The 19,893-nt window shown below is 41.5% G+C and overlaps 2 protein-coding genes across 2 annotated transcripts in view; one reads left to right on the top strand and one right to left on the bottom strand.

The window, feature by feature from the left end:
* The window catches only part of igdcc3 (immunoglobulin superfamily, DCC subclass, member 3), a 70,843-nt gene extending 64,436 nt beyond the window's left edge, over positions 1-6,407 (bottom strand). The window contains exons 1-2 of the mRNA XM_085270582.1: positions 6,120-6,407; positions 398-703 (exon numbers count right to left, since the gene is read on the bottom strand). Coding sequence (XP_085126708.1) covers positions 398-703; positions 6,120-6,183 — 370 coding nt within the window. The 5' untranslated portion in view covers positions 6,184-6,407. The remainder of the gene's footprint in view (positions 1-397; positions 704-6,119) is intronic.
* A 2,348-nt stretch (positions 6,408-8,755) lies between these two features.
* Positions 8,756-12,077, top strand: LOC146583375 (histone-lysine N-methyltransferase set-1-like). Its single transcript, XM_085280651.1, has 5 exons — positions 8,756-9,255; positions 9,949-10,069; positions 10,153-10,315; positions 10,435-10,627; positions 11,949-12,077. Exons 1-5 carry the CDS (start codon positions 9,217-9,219, stop codon positions 12,075-12,077), a joined length of 645 nt encoding a protein of 214 aa, XP_085136777.1. The 5' UTR covers positions 8,756-9,216.
* Positions 12,078-19,893: the final 7,816 nt, after the last annotated feature.

Raw genomic sequence — 19,893 nt, forward strand, 5'->3', positions numbered from 1 at the left:
GAGCACCGGTGTATTCAAATAAGTGCGACGCATTTAAACCAACCCCTATGGAAAAGAAATAGTAAAAACTTATATATGATTTACTCATGAAAGTGGCCACTTTCTCATTACTTTCATATATTGTTTTAGTAAGTATCCAAAACATACAAGTTTCATTATATAATTTTTCAAGGGGTCTTATATCTGTTTTCACTCTTATATGCTTTTCATACAAGTTTCACACAAGACAGATACAAACTTTATAAGATTTATATATATCTTTTCCTTATGGGAAGAAAAATCCTCCCTGGCTGAAAAATTTCACTTCCAGAAACTACCCCCCAAAATTCAGTAGTTACTGGGGACTGCTCGCTGCTACTACCATTTATTTATGCTGATGACCAAAAGAAAGACTTACTGGCTGCCTGAATGCGTGCCTTACGGCTCACCACCAACCCAAAGGAATTCTGGGCGATGCACTCGTAGTCGCCCTCATCAGAGGAGCCGTCAGATTTGGTCTTCTGGAAGTGTGCAATCAGCAGCGAGCCATTGATGAAGGTGGTATGATGCTGGTCCTGAGTTAAAAGTAGGCCATTACGCCTCCACTGTGTCGTAATCGGGGGGATGCCATCCACCTGGCAGTGGAGCATGAGAGGCTGCTCCTGCACAGCAATAATGTCACTGGGCTCCAAGGTGAAGGACAGCTCTGCCTCGCACATCACACCTGAGGAAACACAAACACATACATTTTAACACAAAAATAAATGGTAAAATGGACTAATGTTTATATATTTATATAGCGCTTTTCTACTGTAACTCAGGACTCAAAAGGCTTTTTACAACAAATTTCCTTCAACTAATCACAAACCGTTTGTTTCTATACCTATTCACCTGGTCACACAGATGCACCGGGCCAACTCAGGGTTCATCTTGCCCAAGCCAGGGACTGAACCACAGACCTTGCAATCAAGTTCCATTACAGCTCCAGATTGAACTATTGAGTGTGCGTGCAAAATGTGGTGGCGTTGGCTGTGTATGATTACTGGAAACCACACGACCTCGAGTTGAGTAACTTGCGTTACCCATGTTATGCTCTCACTTCCTTTAAGTCTATTTCATTCACACATTTTTACTGTTTCTGCTTTACTAAACTACAATCTCATTTTCATTTTTATCACCAATTCAGTGCTCTCCATTTAAATGTTAGCAGGAAGAGCGCTGCAGAGTTTGGAGTAACTGTCAGTTTAAAGATTCTTCACAGCTTTGCTTTGACCTAACATTAAACACAGGTGCATATAAAGCTCAGATGAGTCAGCTTTAATAGTAATGAGTAAAAGCTGAATTCCTAACATTAAAAAAAAATCTACACAGTGAGTGTAATAGTTGTAAAATATGTGTTATGTGACCTCCGCGATAGTCCTTCGGGGCCTTACTGCAGCATTCTATGTAAGGTGGAGAGATGAATGGACCCAATACCTATAATACATAATCCTTATGAAAACTCCTTGTGAAATCATACATTTATTATCTTATGTGCGTCACAAAATATCTTCCTTTTAATTTACATTTATTTTTCTCTGTCAAGTTAGTGAAGCTTTTTTAGCCTTTTTCAATGCCATCCATCCTTTTCAACAACCCTTACTACCCGGGGTCACAATGGATGCCAACCACTGCATCAAAGCTGATAATTTCCACATTAACCTCTGAAGCAAACAGTAACCATGTTCCTAATGTCCTTATAGCTGCTCACCAGGCCTCACACCTGATGAATACCCCTATGGAAAAGAAATATTAAAAACTTATATGATTTACTCATGAAAGTGGCCACTTTCTCATTACTTTCATATATTGTTTTAGTAAGTGTCCAAAACATACAAGTTTCATTTATATAATTTTTCAAGGGATCTTGAAACAGGGGATATCTGTTTTCACTCTTGTATGCTTTTCATACAAGTTTCACACAAGACAGATACAAACTTTTATTTATATATATCTTTTCCATATGGGTAAAACGCCTTGGCTGAGCCACCTCCGGGCTACAGTCCCAAGAGGATTCACCGTCTGTGGAGTGAACGCACCCCAAGCGAGTGTATTCTTGTACTAAAGAAAAGCACTTGTAGTCTTCTAGTGACTGTACCGTTTAACCTGTGGCTGTAACACTGTCACAGCTCATTCGCACTTTCATTTTCATCCGTCAGCACAAAATTATGCAGTTTTTCTTAACCGCGCTCACAAATCTAATGTGGTTAGTGCAGATCAGATTTTCAGTGTCTGCAGTCTCTGAGGGTAAAAGAGGTTGCCGGGAGAATAATAAATGAAGGATGTAAACAGCCTGACTTGGCTTGGTACTATAAAAGAGGAGCTTAGCGAGCTCTCTTGGTATCACGTTTCAGCTGCTGATGGACTGAGCATTACCAGTTTCTGCCCCAGGCCTTGGAATCTGGTGGGACGGGCTAGGGGAGGGCAGCAGAGGGGGGCAAAGCACAGGGGTCAAAACACAGAACCTCTGGCTTCATCATTTCAAATTCCAGAAGAGAACCACTTCCCCTGAGGAAAAGGCAGGGAATTCACTGACACACTCCACGAAGATCACATATGGAGCATAATGTAAAGAAGCAGCTCTCCCTATGTTCTGTGTCCCTTCCTTACTCCCCCCCCCCTCCCCCTTACACTCAACAAGCACGGTAAGTGAAATGACCATGAGACCAGAAGAGACATCAGTGGTACCACTTGTGAAAAACAAGGGGGTGGTATTGGAGGAATAATTAACCCTTAGCTGTCAGATCCTGCTGCCTGAGCTGCTGCTCTTTAAAATGATGCCGGCCACAGAGCTCCATCTCGTTTGATCCAAATAATATCCCGCTTTCAAACAGAATCAGTCGGCAGATTTAAAAGAAAAAGAAAAAGGCAGCAGCCACACACCCAGGATGTTTTCCACTCAGCTCTACATTATTTGTGTAAACTGAAAGTATATTGGAGGCTTTTTATTCTCCTCTTTCAAAGCTGGCAAAAAAGACATTAATCAATGTTATCAAGCCTCGGAGCAGACAGGATAATAACATTTTAGTGTTCAGTGTGTATACGGGCTCATTGATCTGGAGTGGATTAAACAACTTTAATGATTTTGTGTTCAAGCAATCAGAGTTTCTTCCATTAGCTAAAACAATCGGAGGTTGCTGGGCTCTGGCTTTCCCTATAAATATAGTGTGCTGCTAGAGTGATTGTTTAATGCCATTCTGAGCACTGGCTCGGTAGAAGGTTACAAACAACAGTATGAGAAAGGTCAGGGAAAATAATTTTCACCACAGCAGCAGATTATAAGACAGATAGATCCAATAATGCACAGGCAGAAGGAGGACAACAGAAGGAGGGGAGAGCCGGATTTTGCGCTCTGTGTGCTTTAGGTTAAGGTCATCTGTGAATGCCGAGCATCCAGGGGTGTGCAGAGGGAGAGGAAATCACAGCTGTACAAATTAGTGGCAAAACCAGTGGCCTAGCCACAGAAACACGTTTGCGGGCATCAGGGTCTTCAGGCTTGGCTCTTCGTGCCTTGACGAGGAGACAGACACACATTCACACAATTTTATGCTCTTTTCATGCCCAGAAAACAGGCACTAGCGCAGGGGATTAGCGGGTAAGACTAGAGACGACCGTCAGCTAAGTGCAACTCATGCTTTGGCTTGCTTACTATTGACAGATAAGTATGGCGGGCTGGCACTAAGATTTATTGCTGCAATAGTAGAGTGAAGATGACACCCAGTGACTCACAGACAGATCAGAGCTAGCAGACACAAGCGCCACTGACAGAGCTAAGTAAGCTCAGGACACACCACAAGCAAAGTGAGGATACAAAGTTACTGATATCATATCACATGATAGCACAATAATAATGGGTGTAGTCCAAGTCCAGACATTATACTTAACTAAACTTAATCAACTAGATTAGAATTACTTACAAAAGGCCTTGTTGAAAAACTACGATCTGTGATATAGTCTTAGAGATTCAAGTTAAATATGACATTAAAGGAAAAGTAAGGTTGACTAAAGCAGTTTTATCAGTAGTTACCTGCGTTCTCTTCTCACTCTGTCATTATGTGCGTGTTAAGTGTGACTCTAAATACTGCATTAACTCAAAGATGGGGTTTATTTTCAATGCATGGCTTGATTGAAATGCTTCCCACACTTCACAAGTACACACACACACACACACACACACACATATATATATATGAACTGTAGATGGAAAAACTGCGGCGGCACTATCTTGTGAGTGTCAAGAATTAAATAAAAATAGACTTAAAAAAAAACACCAAAAACTTGAAACTTTAAGTATGATTGAGTGCGTAAGTGCAGATGAAACAAACGAGAGTTGTGAGCATGAATAAAACCATTAAAATGAACAACTTCAATTCCTTTGCTGGTTATAAAGCCTCTAATGTCTGGCTAAAAACAAACAAACAAACAAACAAACCAATATTTATTTCTTTTCCTGGTGGAAGACTATATGTGCAGGACTGATGCTAAATTTCCCTCCTATAGGCTTCAGCTTGATATATTATTAATCAATACTCTGGTTTTCTAGCTACCTTTATGCTCCATTGCATTAAAGAGCGTGCTGCTTCAACTGATATTTACCCATTATAATAGAAGCTTGGAGCTGTTTAGTTATGGTAATAATGCTAAGAAGTAGCCCATGAGGTGAAAAGAAAGTAGTTGCACAGTTCAGCTCTCTCCATTACTCATCTGTTGCCGGTGAACTGCGCAATCTTCCCTCAGATTAACCAAATCATTTTGAATTAAAATGCAAATCAGTTTGGATTTTTGATGCTCTCGTTTTTCTCTGAAGCTCGAAACTCACAAGCCACCTCAGAGCCGTCCATTCAAAGCAAATAATTAACCCTCTGATAAACTGAACTTTTTTTTAATCGTGAGATCTTCAGAGTGATGCTCTGAACTCTTCCTGGCTCTCTGACTTCTTCAGTCCCCATGAGATCTAAGGCCAGCTTTGGTCTGAATTCTTTTCTCTGTGTTATCAAAACTGCCTAAAATATCATAAAAAGTGACTTTATCTAAACTGAATCTAATCTCTGCGGCGGCCAGGCACTTGAAAGCGCTTCATTTCCTTAATGTGATGGGAAGATTGGAGCTTCATCCATCACAGAGCTCTGTTTCTGACGTTTTTGTTCCCAGCCCTCTCGCTGAACATGTTATGAACCACTGTGTACAGGCCTTTATGATTCCAGTGGGGCCTTTGTGGGTCCCTGTGTGGTATGCTTTGCAAATACTCAATACTCTCTCTTGCCTTTGAATTAAGGGGGCCCCACATAGAGCGAGAGAGAAACTGTCTGTCATATTGAACAAAGGGATGTGAAAGAAAATTTGAAAAGAAAGAGAGAGACAGTCTTGACATTTAATCTGTACAAATATTCTCCCCAGCAGGCAATAACTACAGTCGTTTAATCTATTCTGAGAGCAATAACCACTGTCACCTCACCCAGTCGCAGGGTGGTGTGCTCTGAGGACTGGACAGTCAAGACCTCCATCTGCTTGAAAAAGTCCCCTGATATTAAATGAAACTATTTATGAGAGGCGCATAGTCACTTTTTACAAGTTAGCTGTGAGTTAAGCCCTTCTAACCTGCACACTGTTGGCTCCTGTTGGCAAGACTTTCTCTGTGTAGGCAATCATAGTTCACCCTTAACTTTAATCTAATGTGGATCAAAATACGTGCAAATGAGATATCGACCCTCATTATTGGGGGACTACAGCAAACTTGGGTGGGATGCCTCGTATCGTGGAGCTACCTGGACATCTGAGTGCTCCGAAGCATCTGTGCGTAAAAACACTTACAGTACAAGCGCTGCAGAAAGCACAGAGTACAACTTTAAGCACACTCCAGGTGTTGGTGCACATGTCGGCAAAGTGCACACAGGCATTCCGCGGTGCACGAGACACAAGGGCGCTCACTCCGGCTCTTACTGCCCAGAATACAAACAGACACCGGAGAGGGGCCAAGTTCAGGGTTACTGGTCACTAACAGGCTCGCTGCTTGCTGTAAGCACCGAGCTGAGAGAGGCTGTCCTCCTCTGTCACGCTGTTACACTCTGCTGCATACTACGCTATAAGATAATGCCACTTACCGATTAAAGCGTTCAGGAGTATTCCCAAAAAGCACAGAAGGCGGCGGCGCCTTGTGGGTGCCATTTAAACACGGAAGATATTCCAGCACTCGCAGAGAACAACGTGAGATGAACAAACACGGGTCAAAGAAAAAAAAAGAGCGAAAGGAGCGCAGACGTCCAGCTTCAGATACTACATGTTCCGACCTACAGTGCTACATTGAGGTGGTGGGTCGCAGGGGTCGAACGAGATTTCGCCATTTTTAACCATCTATCAGCAGTCTGTCAGCATCCCGCTCTCTCTCTCTAGCCTCCTCACTCACTCTGCTGTATCCTAAAAACTGCCTCAACCCCCCCTCCCTCTCTCTCTCTCTCTCTCTCACACACACACACACACACACACACACACACACACACACACACACTGAATCTGGTCTCAAACAAAAGAGCCGACTGCTGACTGTTTTGCTCTCAGTGCACGAGAAACCTGCACAAGCGGCATGATTTCTGCATGTCAGGAAAACAAAGCCAACCTTGTATCAGTACAGATGACTGCTCCTAATTACAGCAATCAGTCATTATCCCAATAATAAAAAAGAATAATTAATTGAGATTATATCGATTTTCATACGGGAAATATGACGTAACAAGCCTCAGATATCAGTAAATTAATAAATAAATTAACAGACTGTGACAATGAATGATTTTTATTGTATGAAATAAAAAATAGCAACCATCTGGTTCCAAACTGAACACATGACATCTGTGTCTTTAATTGTTCGTTAGTTTGCGCTGGTTTGGGTTTGTTTTCAGCTTCAGTTCTACGAGGACAATGAAACCAAAATGGTGTAACTGTGTCAGGTTGGCTGTATGTGTTTTATTTAAAGCTGATGGTTCAGCACAAGTAAACCTGATATGATAAATAAGGAAGGAGGGCTTCCGAGCACAAGGTTACGACAAAGCTCAGCTGTTTAGCTGTAGACGAGCTCCTCCTAGTGGCGGTATTTATGAATCTGTGTACACCTTATCTGTGTCAGCCATGCGCTCCGTTATTTACTGGACTAACACGTGTCACATGTTTAAAAAACCACACTCAGTGATGACTTCATTAGGTGCAGCCTGCTAGTACCGGGATGGTCTTCAGATCGATTCTGCAAGTTGCAGGAAATTCTGGTCCATGTTGACATGACAGCATCACACAGTTGCTGCACATTTGTTGGGCTGTACATCCATGATGTGAATCCTACCACATCCCAAAGGTGCTGTACTGGACTGAGATATTTCAAGCCTTTATTTGTTATAATTTTGTTGGCCATGGCTTACAACTTGTGAAAACCCCCAATTCAAAAGCTCAGAAAATCAGAATATTACACGAAAACAATAAAACAAAGATTTTAAATAGAGAAATGTCGGACCTCTGAAAAGTAATCATGCATATGTACTCGGTACTTGGTTTGGGTCACATGAATTACTGCCTCAGTGCGGCATAGTATATATGCCCTATGCCACTGAGGTGTTATGTAAGCCAGGATGCTTCAATAGTGGCCTTCAGCTCTTCTCCATTGTTCAGTCTCATGTCTCTCATCTTTCTCTTGGCAATGCCCCATAGATTCTCTTTGGAGTTCAGGTCAGGTGAGTTTTCTGACCAATGAAGCACAACAATCCCATGATCATTGAGCCAGGTTTTGGTACTTTTGGCAGCGTGGGCAGGTGCCAAGTCCTGCTGGAAACTGATGTCAGCATCTCCATAAAGCTCGTCTGCAGAAGGAAGCTGGTAGACGGCTGCGTTGCCACAGGATGTCCAGAACTCAAAGGACAAATATCAGCCAGAGAAAATTCATTGAATTTATTTAAAATAGCTGTTTTAGGTCCTCCTCCTTTAACCCTTTCATGCATGGATTATGACAACTTCAATCAGGATTTTTCTCTTAAGTACTTTAATTCATCTTTTCATGCCTAAAGATGAAATCCCTATTGAGGTTGGCATACTTCATGCATGACAGGGTTAAATAGCAATAATTACAATGAAACACGACATACATCTCTAGTAACATTAAACGACCAGTGGGTGGCAGGGTATGGCGTGACACATCAGTGTCCGGTGTAGTGGTTTATGTGCAAGTATACCATCAACACTGACACAAATACAAGAAAGCCTTTGAATAGCTGTCCACTGTAGTGACCACTATGAGTGAAAGGGTTAAGGAGCAAAGTTAGCTTTAAGCCAACCCTGCTGTTATTGGCTGCCCCTCGCAAACAGAAGGTTTGAACACTAGGTATCTGTGTGTCTAAAACTATGTATGGCTGTGGTTCATTGGGCAGAGCTAGTTCAGTCCCCAGTTCTTACAGTCTGCATGTAGAAAGTATCCTTGGGTAAGATGCTGCTTCCCAAGTAATATCTCTGTCTAAATAAATAAATAAATCTGGGTAAATTCCCAGATGATTAAACATGGAACTATTTTCCTGGTAATACCTGAAATGAGTAAAGAAAATCAACTTATTTATACCTATTTATGCAAGATAATTCATAACTTTATTGAGGGGGTTATATTGGTTGGGTCTGATTATTGGGGGGGTCATAACCTCCCTAACCACCCTGGAAATTACGCCCCTGCTCCCAAGTGTCCTCAGATGCTTCTATCAGTGTGTGTGTGTGAGTGCGTCTATGTGGTATGGATTGACATTTGACCTGCGCTGTACCTGGGCTCCGGGGACATTTCGACTTTTTGCTGTGTATTCATGTGTCCCCCTAAAACATGACTTGTAAATGCATTTTTAAGTGTCTAAATAATAATTTTTTCTACTTCTTATGAGGTCATTATTTATCTTTTGACCTGTATTTGCTTAAACTGTAGTGTAAATTCATTTATTAAACTATAATTAAAAGATTTTCTGATTTTCTTAAAAGTCCACCTATACCCCTCACCTGATTTTTGTGTATTCCAGTGTATTGCACAGCGACGTTTCGAGTTAGAGTGGATGTGTGTAGGTACTGCAATTTAATACACATTTTCAATACACACGGCCGGAAGTCATTGTGATTGGTAGGCTATATATATAGGCGGTACCTACAGGAAACGGCGCCACAACTTTCGCGCGCGTGCCCTTTAACAAGTGTATGTCGACGGCAATACGAAGACGGATTAAAAACACAAAGGTAAGCCTTTTTTAATGTAAAATGCACCATGACTTTAATACTATATGAAATTATAGGTGCACAGGCCTATATTAAACTGGTTTAATTTATGCTTTATGGACTGTTAGTGAGTCTTTGAAGAAGTAAAACGGCCCCAGCGTTTGTCATTGGGTAAATAAAATAGGGCTGACGACTAACCGCGTCAACGCGATAAAGCGGGCTAACCCGTGTTAGGATTTACTCGGTGTTAAAGCATTATTGTGGCTTAAACGTGTTAATGCCGACATCGCGACTAACGCGATTAACAATTAAACCAGCGCAGTCTGAGTCAAAATCCCTGATGTCGCTGTTAGCTAATTTCGGGCAGTTTGTCCAATGTCTGTCATTCTGCTGACAGCCCTAAAATAAAAGCAAGGGTATAAGTGTATTTAGTCGTGTATTTATTTATATGCCTGAAGAAAAAACTTCTTACAGTTTTGATGCCTAAGCTTTCTCAGTACTTGTATCACTCTCTGCAGTCGCCATTACAGAAATGTCACATGTCGCCATTTTGAGTACTAGGCCTTTAACATTTTAAAAGAAGGCATAAATTAGCACTATGAATAAGTCAGCTGTGTTTATGCTGTAAACTACACTACTGCTAGTTCTGCTACTACTGATGATGATGACAATGATGACGATAATCGTAATACTTTATATGCTTTGGTAATACAGCCAATCGTACAGGAGAACATGCGAAGGAGACGCATTCCTCCACGGGAGGATGCAGTCTGTCATGTTTCTGCTGGAAGGGACAAACTGGGACTTGATATCCACTACATAAATGCCTTCAAAGGTAAGTTGGTCTTTAGTTTGGATTAGATTTGGAGTTTGTCACTTTGTCTTTTGTCACTCACTTGGTATGCCTCTGCAATTCAGGTCGGGGCATTTTCACGACTGTTCCATTCCAAAAAGGAGACTTTCTTTTGGAATACAGAGGTAAACTCATAACAAAAGAAGAATGTGAGCGGAGACACAGAGTTTATCATGACAGCCTGAAGGTGTTCATGTTTGAATTCAAGTTTGATGGAAAACTCTGGTGGTGCGTATTATATCAGTGTAGTTTGATTAAGATTAAATTACACATTGCTTTTGATTTATGAAAAAAAAAAGCTTCCTAACTAACTAGTTAAGCTAATACTTTTTTGCCTAACCCCACAGTGTGGATGCATCTCAAGAAGATGGGTCATTAGGCAGACTTGTCAACGACAACCACATCAGTCCAAGTGCTAAGATGAAAATATTAAATATCAATGGAAAGCCCCATCTATGCTTATTTGCAAGCAGAGACATAAGTCCAGGCGAAGAAATAGACTATAATTATGGTGACTCGGATTGGCTCTGGAGATGCAAGGTATTTCTACAATTGTACTTTTTGGAACTGATAAATTGCATACCCTAAGCCATTTTTACATTTGTACCTACTCAAATTGGCTTAACGTGACTTAGGGCATCTAGTTTTTCACTGAAATTGAGTATCACCTACTGTGCCTGGGGTAACTATAGCAATGCAGCCGAGCATCCAGTGATATAAATGCCACAGCAAGCATGGACGTCAAGGTGACAAAATGCCTGCTGCTCAGTCTATACTTTAGTGTTCAATTCAGGGATCACGCTGTTAATTTTGGTCGCTATTTCAAACATTTCAGAGTTTCAAAAATGATGGCTTGGATTTTCACGAAGGAGGCGCACTCATAACTTATCGAGTGACACCATTGACCAGCCACCTGGTGGCATTCAGTCTATGTCAAATTTTCTGATCACTTTGGATCACTTGGAACCTTGGTGCAGTAGTTACTGAAAAACTACATGGTACTATAACCTACTGGAAAAACAGGGGTAGGTACTAATGGAAAACAGGCAATTGTGATGGCTGCCACATCAAAGCCCTCTAAAAGCACTAAAAAAATATCAGCAGGTATGCAGAAATAAAAAATGGCTTTCGGTTTCTAAATTTTAACAGTGATTGATGTTTAATGTGATTCTACACAGCAAAATCTCCAGTGTTAAATTAACACTGGAGAGTGTCTATAAGGGTCCACACCTCTGAGTGTTAAATACAACACTGTTGAGTGTTAAATTAACACTTTTGACAGTGTTATATGTTTAAAAGTAACCTAGTCAGTTTTGAAGATTAACAATGGCTAACACTGAGCAGTGCTGATTTTCTAACACTGGAAAATAACTCAAAATGTTAGAAATATTCCAGTGTTAGAAAATCAGCACTGCTCAGTGTTAGTCTTTGTTAATCTTCAAAACTGACTAGGTTACTTTTAAACATATAACACTGTCAAAAGTGTTAATTCAACACTCAACAGTGTTGTGTGGACCCATATAGACACTCTCTAGTGTTAATTTAACACTGGAGATTTTGCTGTGTAGCCTCTTTAGTTAGATTCATTTTAAATTTTGTCCCTTGAAGATAAATGGGCCCTAGTGACAGTTCGTTGCTGCTACAGGTGATTGTTTTACTCCTTTAGCAATGGCTTAAAAAATAAAGAAATCACACTGACTATTTGTCTCTTAATCATAGGGCCTTAAATTCTCTATACATGACAGTGAATATTTTAAAGACAATAGCTTGAAACTTATCTTTCTCATACAGTTTATTTAATGTTTCAAAAGCCTCTTCAAAAATGCACTGTATATTCATTTTCTATCTGTTACACACGAAGACGGAGACCAGCCAGATTCAGAAGACTGTGAGCTGCCTAAAGCCGCAACCAAACAGCTTTCCAAACAATGATCTGGACCTGAAACATCCAGAGCCTGAAAGGGTAAATATAATCCAGTGTACCACTTAATGAACTAATAATTTAATCTATCATCATTCTTTATGGATGCTGTGTGTGTGTGTGTTTGGCAGTCACCTGGGTGTGATGTGATTTACATGGACCGTGGCTTGTAGGTCCTTTTCATTGTTTCAAAGTGCAAGTCTGGATAACATCTGAGTGTGTGTGTGTGTGTGTTAACCACCCAAATGTGACTTAGGAGGACCACACTGTTATTGGGGGACTCCGTCAAAGTTTGCTTCATGGTGACATCACTCTGGTTTTAGGAGGGGTCTTCTCATATGTCTTGACAGTTTGACCTACAGCATGCAGAGCTGACTGCATGTGCTTTGTTTCTATGTTGAAATTTTTTGAAACTCAGGCTTGAACATTAAGATAGATAGTACTATACAACTTCTTAACTTGTTTTAGGCACTTTTTACTGCTGTAATGCATGGGCTCTCTCTGGCTGTGTACTCTGGCTTCTTCCCACAGTCCAAAGATGTAGCTTATGGGGTTAGGTTAACTGGTGATTCAAAACTGCCCTTTGGTGTGAATGAAAATGCTTGTCCTTCCATGTTAGACTGGCGATCTGTCCAGGTTGTACTGCCCTATGGTAGCTGGTATAGGCCCCAAAACTGCTACCCCACAATCCTGATAAGGATAAGTGGAAGAGGATGGATGATTGCAAAGGAATCAGTTGTTAATTATTGTAGCCAGTATTTTTTTCAGAAGAAAACATTTCTTGAGTGGAAAGCCCCCCCCCCCCCACACACACACACACACACATGCAAATTAAAGACAGAAGCACAGGACTGCCCAGTACAGTTGCAAGAAGAGCACTTGGTCTAATCTTTGTGCCATCTTTTCTTTGTTGCAGGATCTTGATGAAGAAATGCCTCAGCAAGGCTCAGAAGCCATGCATTCTTCTTCAGTGCAAGATTTTGAAGAGGTAACATTGACCTAGGACAGATTTTAATGAATGTTTCTCATGCACGATGTGTACCTTACGCTATTTGCCGATAGTGAAATGGTCTATTCATCCTCTTGAGTGATGCATTTTTAGTAACTGTCAGATTACTGTTCTTTTGTCTTCATTCTCTATCTGTTACACACGAAGACTGAGACCAGCCAGATTCAGAAGACTGTGAGCTGCCTAAAGCCGCAACCAAACAGCTTTCCAAACAATGATCTGGACCTGAAACATCCAGAGCCTGAAAGGGTAAATATAATCCAGTGTACCACTTAATGAACTAATAATTTAATCTATCATCATTCTTTATGGATGCTGTGTGTGTGTTTGTGTTTGGCAGTCACCTGGGTGTGATGTGATTTACATGGACTGTGGCTTGTAGGTCCTTTTCATTGTTTCAAAGTGCAAGTCTGGATAACATCTGAGTGTGTGTGTGTGTGTGTGTGTGTTAACCACCCAAATGTGACTTAGGAGGACCACACTGTTATTGGGAGACTCTGTCAAAGTTTGCTTCATGGTGACATCACTCTGGTTTTAGGAGGGGTCTTCTCGTATTTCTTGACAGTTTGACCTACAGCATGCAGAACTGACTACATGTGCTTTGTTTCTATGTGGTTTGAAACTCAGGCTTGAACATTAAGATAGATAGTACTATACAACTTAACTTGTTTTAGGCACTTTTTACTGCTGTAATGCATGGGCTCTCTCGCTGTGTACTCTGGCTTCTTCCCACAGTCCAAAGATGTAGCTTATGGGGTTAGGTTAACTGGTGATTCAAAACTGCCCTTTGGTGTGAATGCAAATGCTTGTCCTTCCATGTTAGACTGGTGATCTGTCCAGGTTGTACTGCCCTATGGTAGCTGGTATAGGCCCCAAAACTGCTACCCCACAATCCTGATAAGGATAAGTGGAAGAGGATGGATGATTGCAAAGGAATCAGTTGTTAACTATTGTAGCCAGTATTTTTTTCAGAAGAAAACATTTCTTGAGTGGAAAGCCCCCCCCACACACACACACACACACATGCAAATTAAAGACAGAAGCACAGGCCTGCCCAGTACAGTTGCAAGAAGAGCACTTGGTCTAATCTTTGTGCCATCTTTTCTTTGTTGCAGGATCTTGATGAAGAAATGCCTCAGCAAGGCTCAGAAGCCATGCATTCTTCTTCAGTGCAAGATTTTGAAGAGGTAACATTGACCTAGGACAGATTTTAATGAATGTTTCTCATGCACGATGTGTACCTTACGCTATTTGCCGATAGTGAAATGGTCTATTCATCCTCTTGAGTGATGCATTTTTAGTAACTGTCAGATTACTGTTCTTTTGTCTTCATTCTCTATCTGTTACACACGAAGACTGAGACCAGCCAGATTCAGAAGACTGTGAGCTGCCTAAAGCCGCAACCAAACAGCTTTCCAAACAATGATCTGGACCTGAAACATCCAGAGCCTGAAAGGGTAAATATAATCCAGTGTACCACTTAATGAACTAATAATTTAATCTATCATCATTCTTTATGGATGCTGTGTGTGTGTGTGTTTGGCAGTCACCTGGGTGTGATGTGATTTACATGGACCGTGGCTTGTAGGTCCTTTTCATTGTTTCAAAGTGCAAGTCTGGATAACATCTGAGTGTGTGTGTGTGTGTGTGTGTTAACCACCCAAATGTGACTTAGGAGGACCACACTGTTATTGGGGGACTCCGTCAAAGTTTGCTTCATGGTGACATCACTCTGGTTTTAGGAGGGGTCTTCTCGTATGTCTTGACAGTTTGACCTACAGCATGCAGAGCTGACTGCATGTGCTTTGTTTCTATGTTGAAATTTTTTGAAACTCAGGCTTGAACATTAAGATAGATAGTACTATACAACTTCTTAACTTGTTTTAGGCACTTTTTACTGCTGTAATGCATGGGCTCTCTCTGGCTGTGTACTCTGGCTTCTTCCCACAGTCCAAAGATGTAGCTTATGGGGTTAGGTTAACTGGTGATTCAAAACTGCCCTTTGGTGTGAATGCAAATGCTTGTCCTTCCATGTTAGACTGGCGATCTGTCCAGGTTGTACTGCCCTATGGTAGCTGGTATAGGCCCCAAAACTGCTACCCCACAATCCTGATAAGGATAAGTGGAAGAGGATGGATGATTGCAAAGGAATCAGTTGTTAATTATTGTAGCCAGTATTTTTTTCAGAAGAAAACATTTCTTGAGTGGAAAGCCCCCCCCCCCCCCCCCCCCCCCCCACACACACACACACACATGCAAATTAAAGACAGAAGCACAGGACTGCCCAGTACAGTTGCAAGAAGAGCACTTGGTCTAATCTTTGTGCCATCTTTTCTTTGTTGCAGGATCTTGATGAAGAAATGCCTCAGCAAGGCTCAGAAGCCATGCATTCTTCTTCAGTGCAAGATTTTGAAGAGGTAACATTGACCTAGGACAGATTTTAATGAATGTTTCTCATGCACGATGTGTACCTTACGCTATTTGCCGATAGTGAAATGGTCTATTCATCCTCTTGAGTGATGCATTTTTAGTAACTGTCAGATTACTGTTCTTTTGTCTTCATTCTCTATCTGTTACACACGAAGACTGAGACCAGCCAGATTCAGAAGACTGTGAGCTGCCTAAAGCCGCAACCAAACAGCTTTCCAAACAATGATCTGGACCTGAAACATCCAGAGCCTGAAAGGGTAAATATAATCCAGTGTACCACTTAATGAACTAATAATTTAATCTATCATCATTCTTTATGGATGCTGTGTGTGTGTGTGTTTGGCAGTCACCTGGGTGTGATGTGATTTACATGGACCGTGGCTTGTAGGTCCTTTTCATTGTTTCAAAGTGCAAGTCTGGATAACATCTGAGTGTGTGTGTGTGTGTGTGTTAACCACCCAAATGTGACTTAGGAGGACCACACTGTTATTGGGGGACTCCGTCAAAGTTTGCTTCATGGTGACATCACTCTGGTTTTAGGAGGGGTCTTCTCGTATGTCTTGACAGTTTGACCTACAGCATGCAGAGCTGACTGCATGTGCTTTGTTTCTATGTTGAAATTTTTTGAAACTCAGGCTTGAACATTAAGATAGATAGTACTATACAACTTCTTAACTTGTTTTAGGCACTTTTTACTGCTGTAATGCATGGGCTCTCTCTGGCTGTGTACTCTGGCTTCTTCCCACAGTCCAAAGATGTAGCTTATGGGGTTAGGTTAACTGGTGATTCAAAACTGCCCTTTGGTGTGAATGCAAATGCTTGTCCTTCCATGTTAGACTGGTGATCTGTCCAGGTTGTACTGCCCTATGGTAGCTGGTATAGGCCCCAAAACTGCTACCCCACAATCCTGATAAGGATAAGTGGAAGAGGATGGATGATTGCAAAGGAATCAGTTGTTAACTATTGTAGCCAGTATTTTTTTCAGAAGAAAACATTTCTTGAGTGGAAAGCCCCCCCCCCCCCCCCCCCCACACACACACACACACACATGCAAATTAAAGACAGAAGCACAGGCCTGCCCAGTACAGTTGCAAGAAGAGCACTTGGTCTAATCTTTGTGCCATCTTTTCTTTGTTGCAGGATCTTGATGAAGAAATGCCTCAGCAAGGCTCAGAAGCCATGCATTCTTCTTCAGTGCAAGATTTTGAAGAGGTAACATTGACCTAGGACAGATTTTAATGAATGTTTCTCATGCACGATGTGTACCTTACGCTATTTGCCGATAGTGAAATGGTCTATTCATCCTCTTGAGTGATGCATTTTTAGTAACTGTCAGATTACTGTTCTTTTGTCTTCATTCTCTATCTGTTACACACGAAGACGGAGACCAGCCAGATTCAGAAGACTGTGAGCTGCCTAAAGCCGCAACCAAACAGCTTTCCAAACAATGATCTGGACCTGAAACATCCAGAGCCTGAAAGGGTAAATATAATCCAGTGTACCACTTAATGAACTAATAATTTAATCTATCATCATTCTTTATGGATGCTGTGTGTGTGTGTGTTTGGCAGTCACCTGGGTGTGATGTGATTTACATGGACCGTGGCTTGTAGGTCCTTTTCATTGTTTCAAAGTGCAAGTCTGGATAACATCTGAGTGTGTGTGTGTGTGTGTGTGTTAACCACCCAAATGTGACTTAGGAGGACCACACTGTTATTGGGGGACTCCGTCAAAGTTTGCTTCATGGTGACATCACTCTGGTTTTAGGAGGGGTCTTCTCGTATGTCTTGACAGTTTGACCTACAGCATGCAGAGCTGACTGCATGTGCTTTGTTTCTATGTTGAAATTTTTTGAAACTCAGGCTTGAACATTAAGATAGATAGTACTATACAACTTCTTAACTTGTTTTAGGCACTTTTTACTGCTGTAATGCATGGGCTCTCTCTGGCTGTGTACTCTGGCTTCTTCCCACAGTCCAAAGATGTAGCTTATGGGGTTAGGTTAACTGGTGATTCAAAACTGCCCTTTGGTGTGAATGCAAATGCTTGTCCTTCCATGTTAGACTGGCGATCTGTCCAGGTTGTACTGCCCTATGGTAGCTGGTATAGGCCCCAAAACTGCTACCCCACAATCCTGATAAGGATAAGTGGAAGAGGATGGATGATTGCAAAGGAATCAGTTGTTAATTATTGTAGCCAGTATTTTTTTCAGAAGAAAACATTTCTTGAGTGGAAAGCCCCCCCCCCCCCCCCCCCACACACACACACACACACACATGCAAATTAAAGACAGAAGCACAGGACTGCCCAGTACAGTTGCAAGAAGAGCACTTGGTCTAATCTTTGTGCCATCTTTTCTTTGTTGCAGGATCTTGATGAAGAAATGCCTCAGCAAGGCTCAGAAGCCATGCATTCTTCTTCAGTGCAAGATTTTGAAGAGGTAACATTGACCTAGGACAGATTTTAATGAATGTTTCTCATGCACGATGTGTACCTTACGCTATTTGCCGATAGTGAAATGGTCTATTCATCCTCTTGAGTGATGCATTTTTAGTAACTGTCAGATTACTGTTCTTTTGTCTTCATTCTCTATCTGTTACACACGAAGACTGAGACCAGCCAGATTCAGAAGACTGTGAGCTGCCTAAAGCCGCAACCAAACAGCTTTCCAAACAATGATCTGGACCTGAAACATCCAGAGCCTGAAAGGGTAAATATAATCCAGTGTACCACTTAATGAACTAATAATTTAATCTATCATCATTCTTTATGGATGCTGTGTGTGTGTGTGTTTGGCAGTCACCTGGGTGTGATGTGATTTACATGGACCGTGGCTTGTAGGTCCTTTTCATTGTTTCAAAGTGCAAGTCTGGATAACATCTGAGTGTGTGTGTGTGTGTGTGTGTGTGTTAACCACCCAAATGTGACTTAGGAGGACCACACTGTTATTGGGGGACTCCGTCAAAGTTTGCTTCATGGTGACATCACTCTGGTTTTAGGAGGGGTCTTCTCGTATGTCTTGACAGTTTGACCTACAGCATGCAGAGCTGACTGCATGTGCTTTGTTTCTATGTTGAAATTTTTTGAAACTCAGGCTTGAACATTAAGATAGATAGTACTATACAACTTCTTAACTTGTTTTAGGCACTTTTTACTGCTGTAATGCATGGGCTCTCTCTGGCTGTGTACTCTGGCTTCTTCCCACAGTCCAAAGATGTAGCTTATGGGGTTAGGTTAACTGGTGATTCAAAACTGCCCTTTGGTGTGAATGCAAATGCTTGTCCTTCCATGTTAGACTGGTGATCTGTCCAGGTTGTACTGCCCTATGGTAGCTGGTATAGGCCCCAAAACTGCTACCCCACAATCCTGATAAGGATAAGTGGAAGAGGATGGATGATTGCAAAGGAATCAGTTGTTAATTATTGTAGCCAGTATTTTTTTCAGAAGAAAACATTTCTTGAGTGGAAAGCCCCCCCCCCCCCCCCCCCCACACACACACACACACACACACACATGCAAATTAAAGACAGAAGCACAGGACTGCCCAGTACAGTTGCAAGAAGAGCACTTGGTCTAATCTTTGTGCCATCTTTTCTTTGTTGCAGGATCTTGATGAAGAAATGCCTCAGCAAGGCTCAGAAGCCATGCATTCTTCTTCAGTGCAAGATTTTGAAGAGGTAACATTGACCTAGGACAGATTTTAATGAATGTTTCTCATGCACGATGTGTACCTTACGCTATTTGCCGATAGTGAAATGGTCTATTCATCCTCTTGAGTGATGCATTTTTAGTAACTGTCAGATTACTGTTCTTTTGTCTTCATTCTCTATCTGTTACACACGAAGACTGAGACCAGCCAGATTCAGAAGACTGTGAGCTGCCTAAAGCCGCAACCAAACAGCTTTCCAAACAATGATCTGGACCTGAAACATCCAGAGCCTGAAAGGGTAAATATAATCCAGTGTACCACTTAATGAACTAATAATTTAATCTATCATCATTCTTTATGGATGCTGTGTGTGTGTGTGTTTGGCAGTCACCTGGGTGTGATGTGATTTACATGGACCGTGGCTTGTAGGTCCTTTTCATTGTTTCAAAGTGCAAGTCTGGATAACATCTGAGTGTGTGTGTGTGTGTGTGTGTTAACCACCCAAATGTGACTTAGGAGGACCACACTGTTATTGGGGGACTCCGTCAAAGTTTGCTTCATGGTGACATCACTCTGGTTTTAGGAGGGGTCTTCTCGTATGTCTTGACAGTTTGACCTACAGCATGCAGAGCTGACTGCATGTGCTTTGTTTCTATGTTGAAATTTTTTGAAACTCAGGCTTGAACATTAAGATAGATAGTACTATACAACTTCTTAACTTGTTTTAGGCACTTTTTACTGCTGTAATGCATGGGCTCTCTCTGGCTGTGTACTCTGGCTTCTTCCCACAGTCCAAA

Source organism: Mchenga conophoros, linkage group LG1 (genome assembly GCF_057382185.1).
Source record: "Mchenga conophoros isolate Kocher_MC1m ecotype Shallow Benthic linkage group LG1, M_conophoros_male_GT1.1, whole genome shotgun sequence".
Classification (NCBI taxonomy): Eukaryota; Metazoa; Chordata; class Actinopteri; order Cichliformes; family Cichlidae; genus Mchenga; species Mchenga conophoros.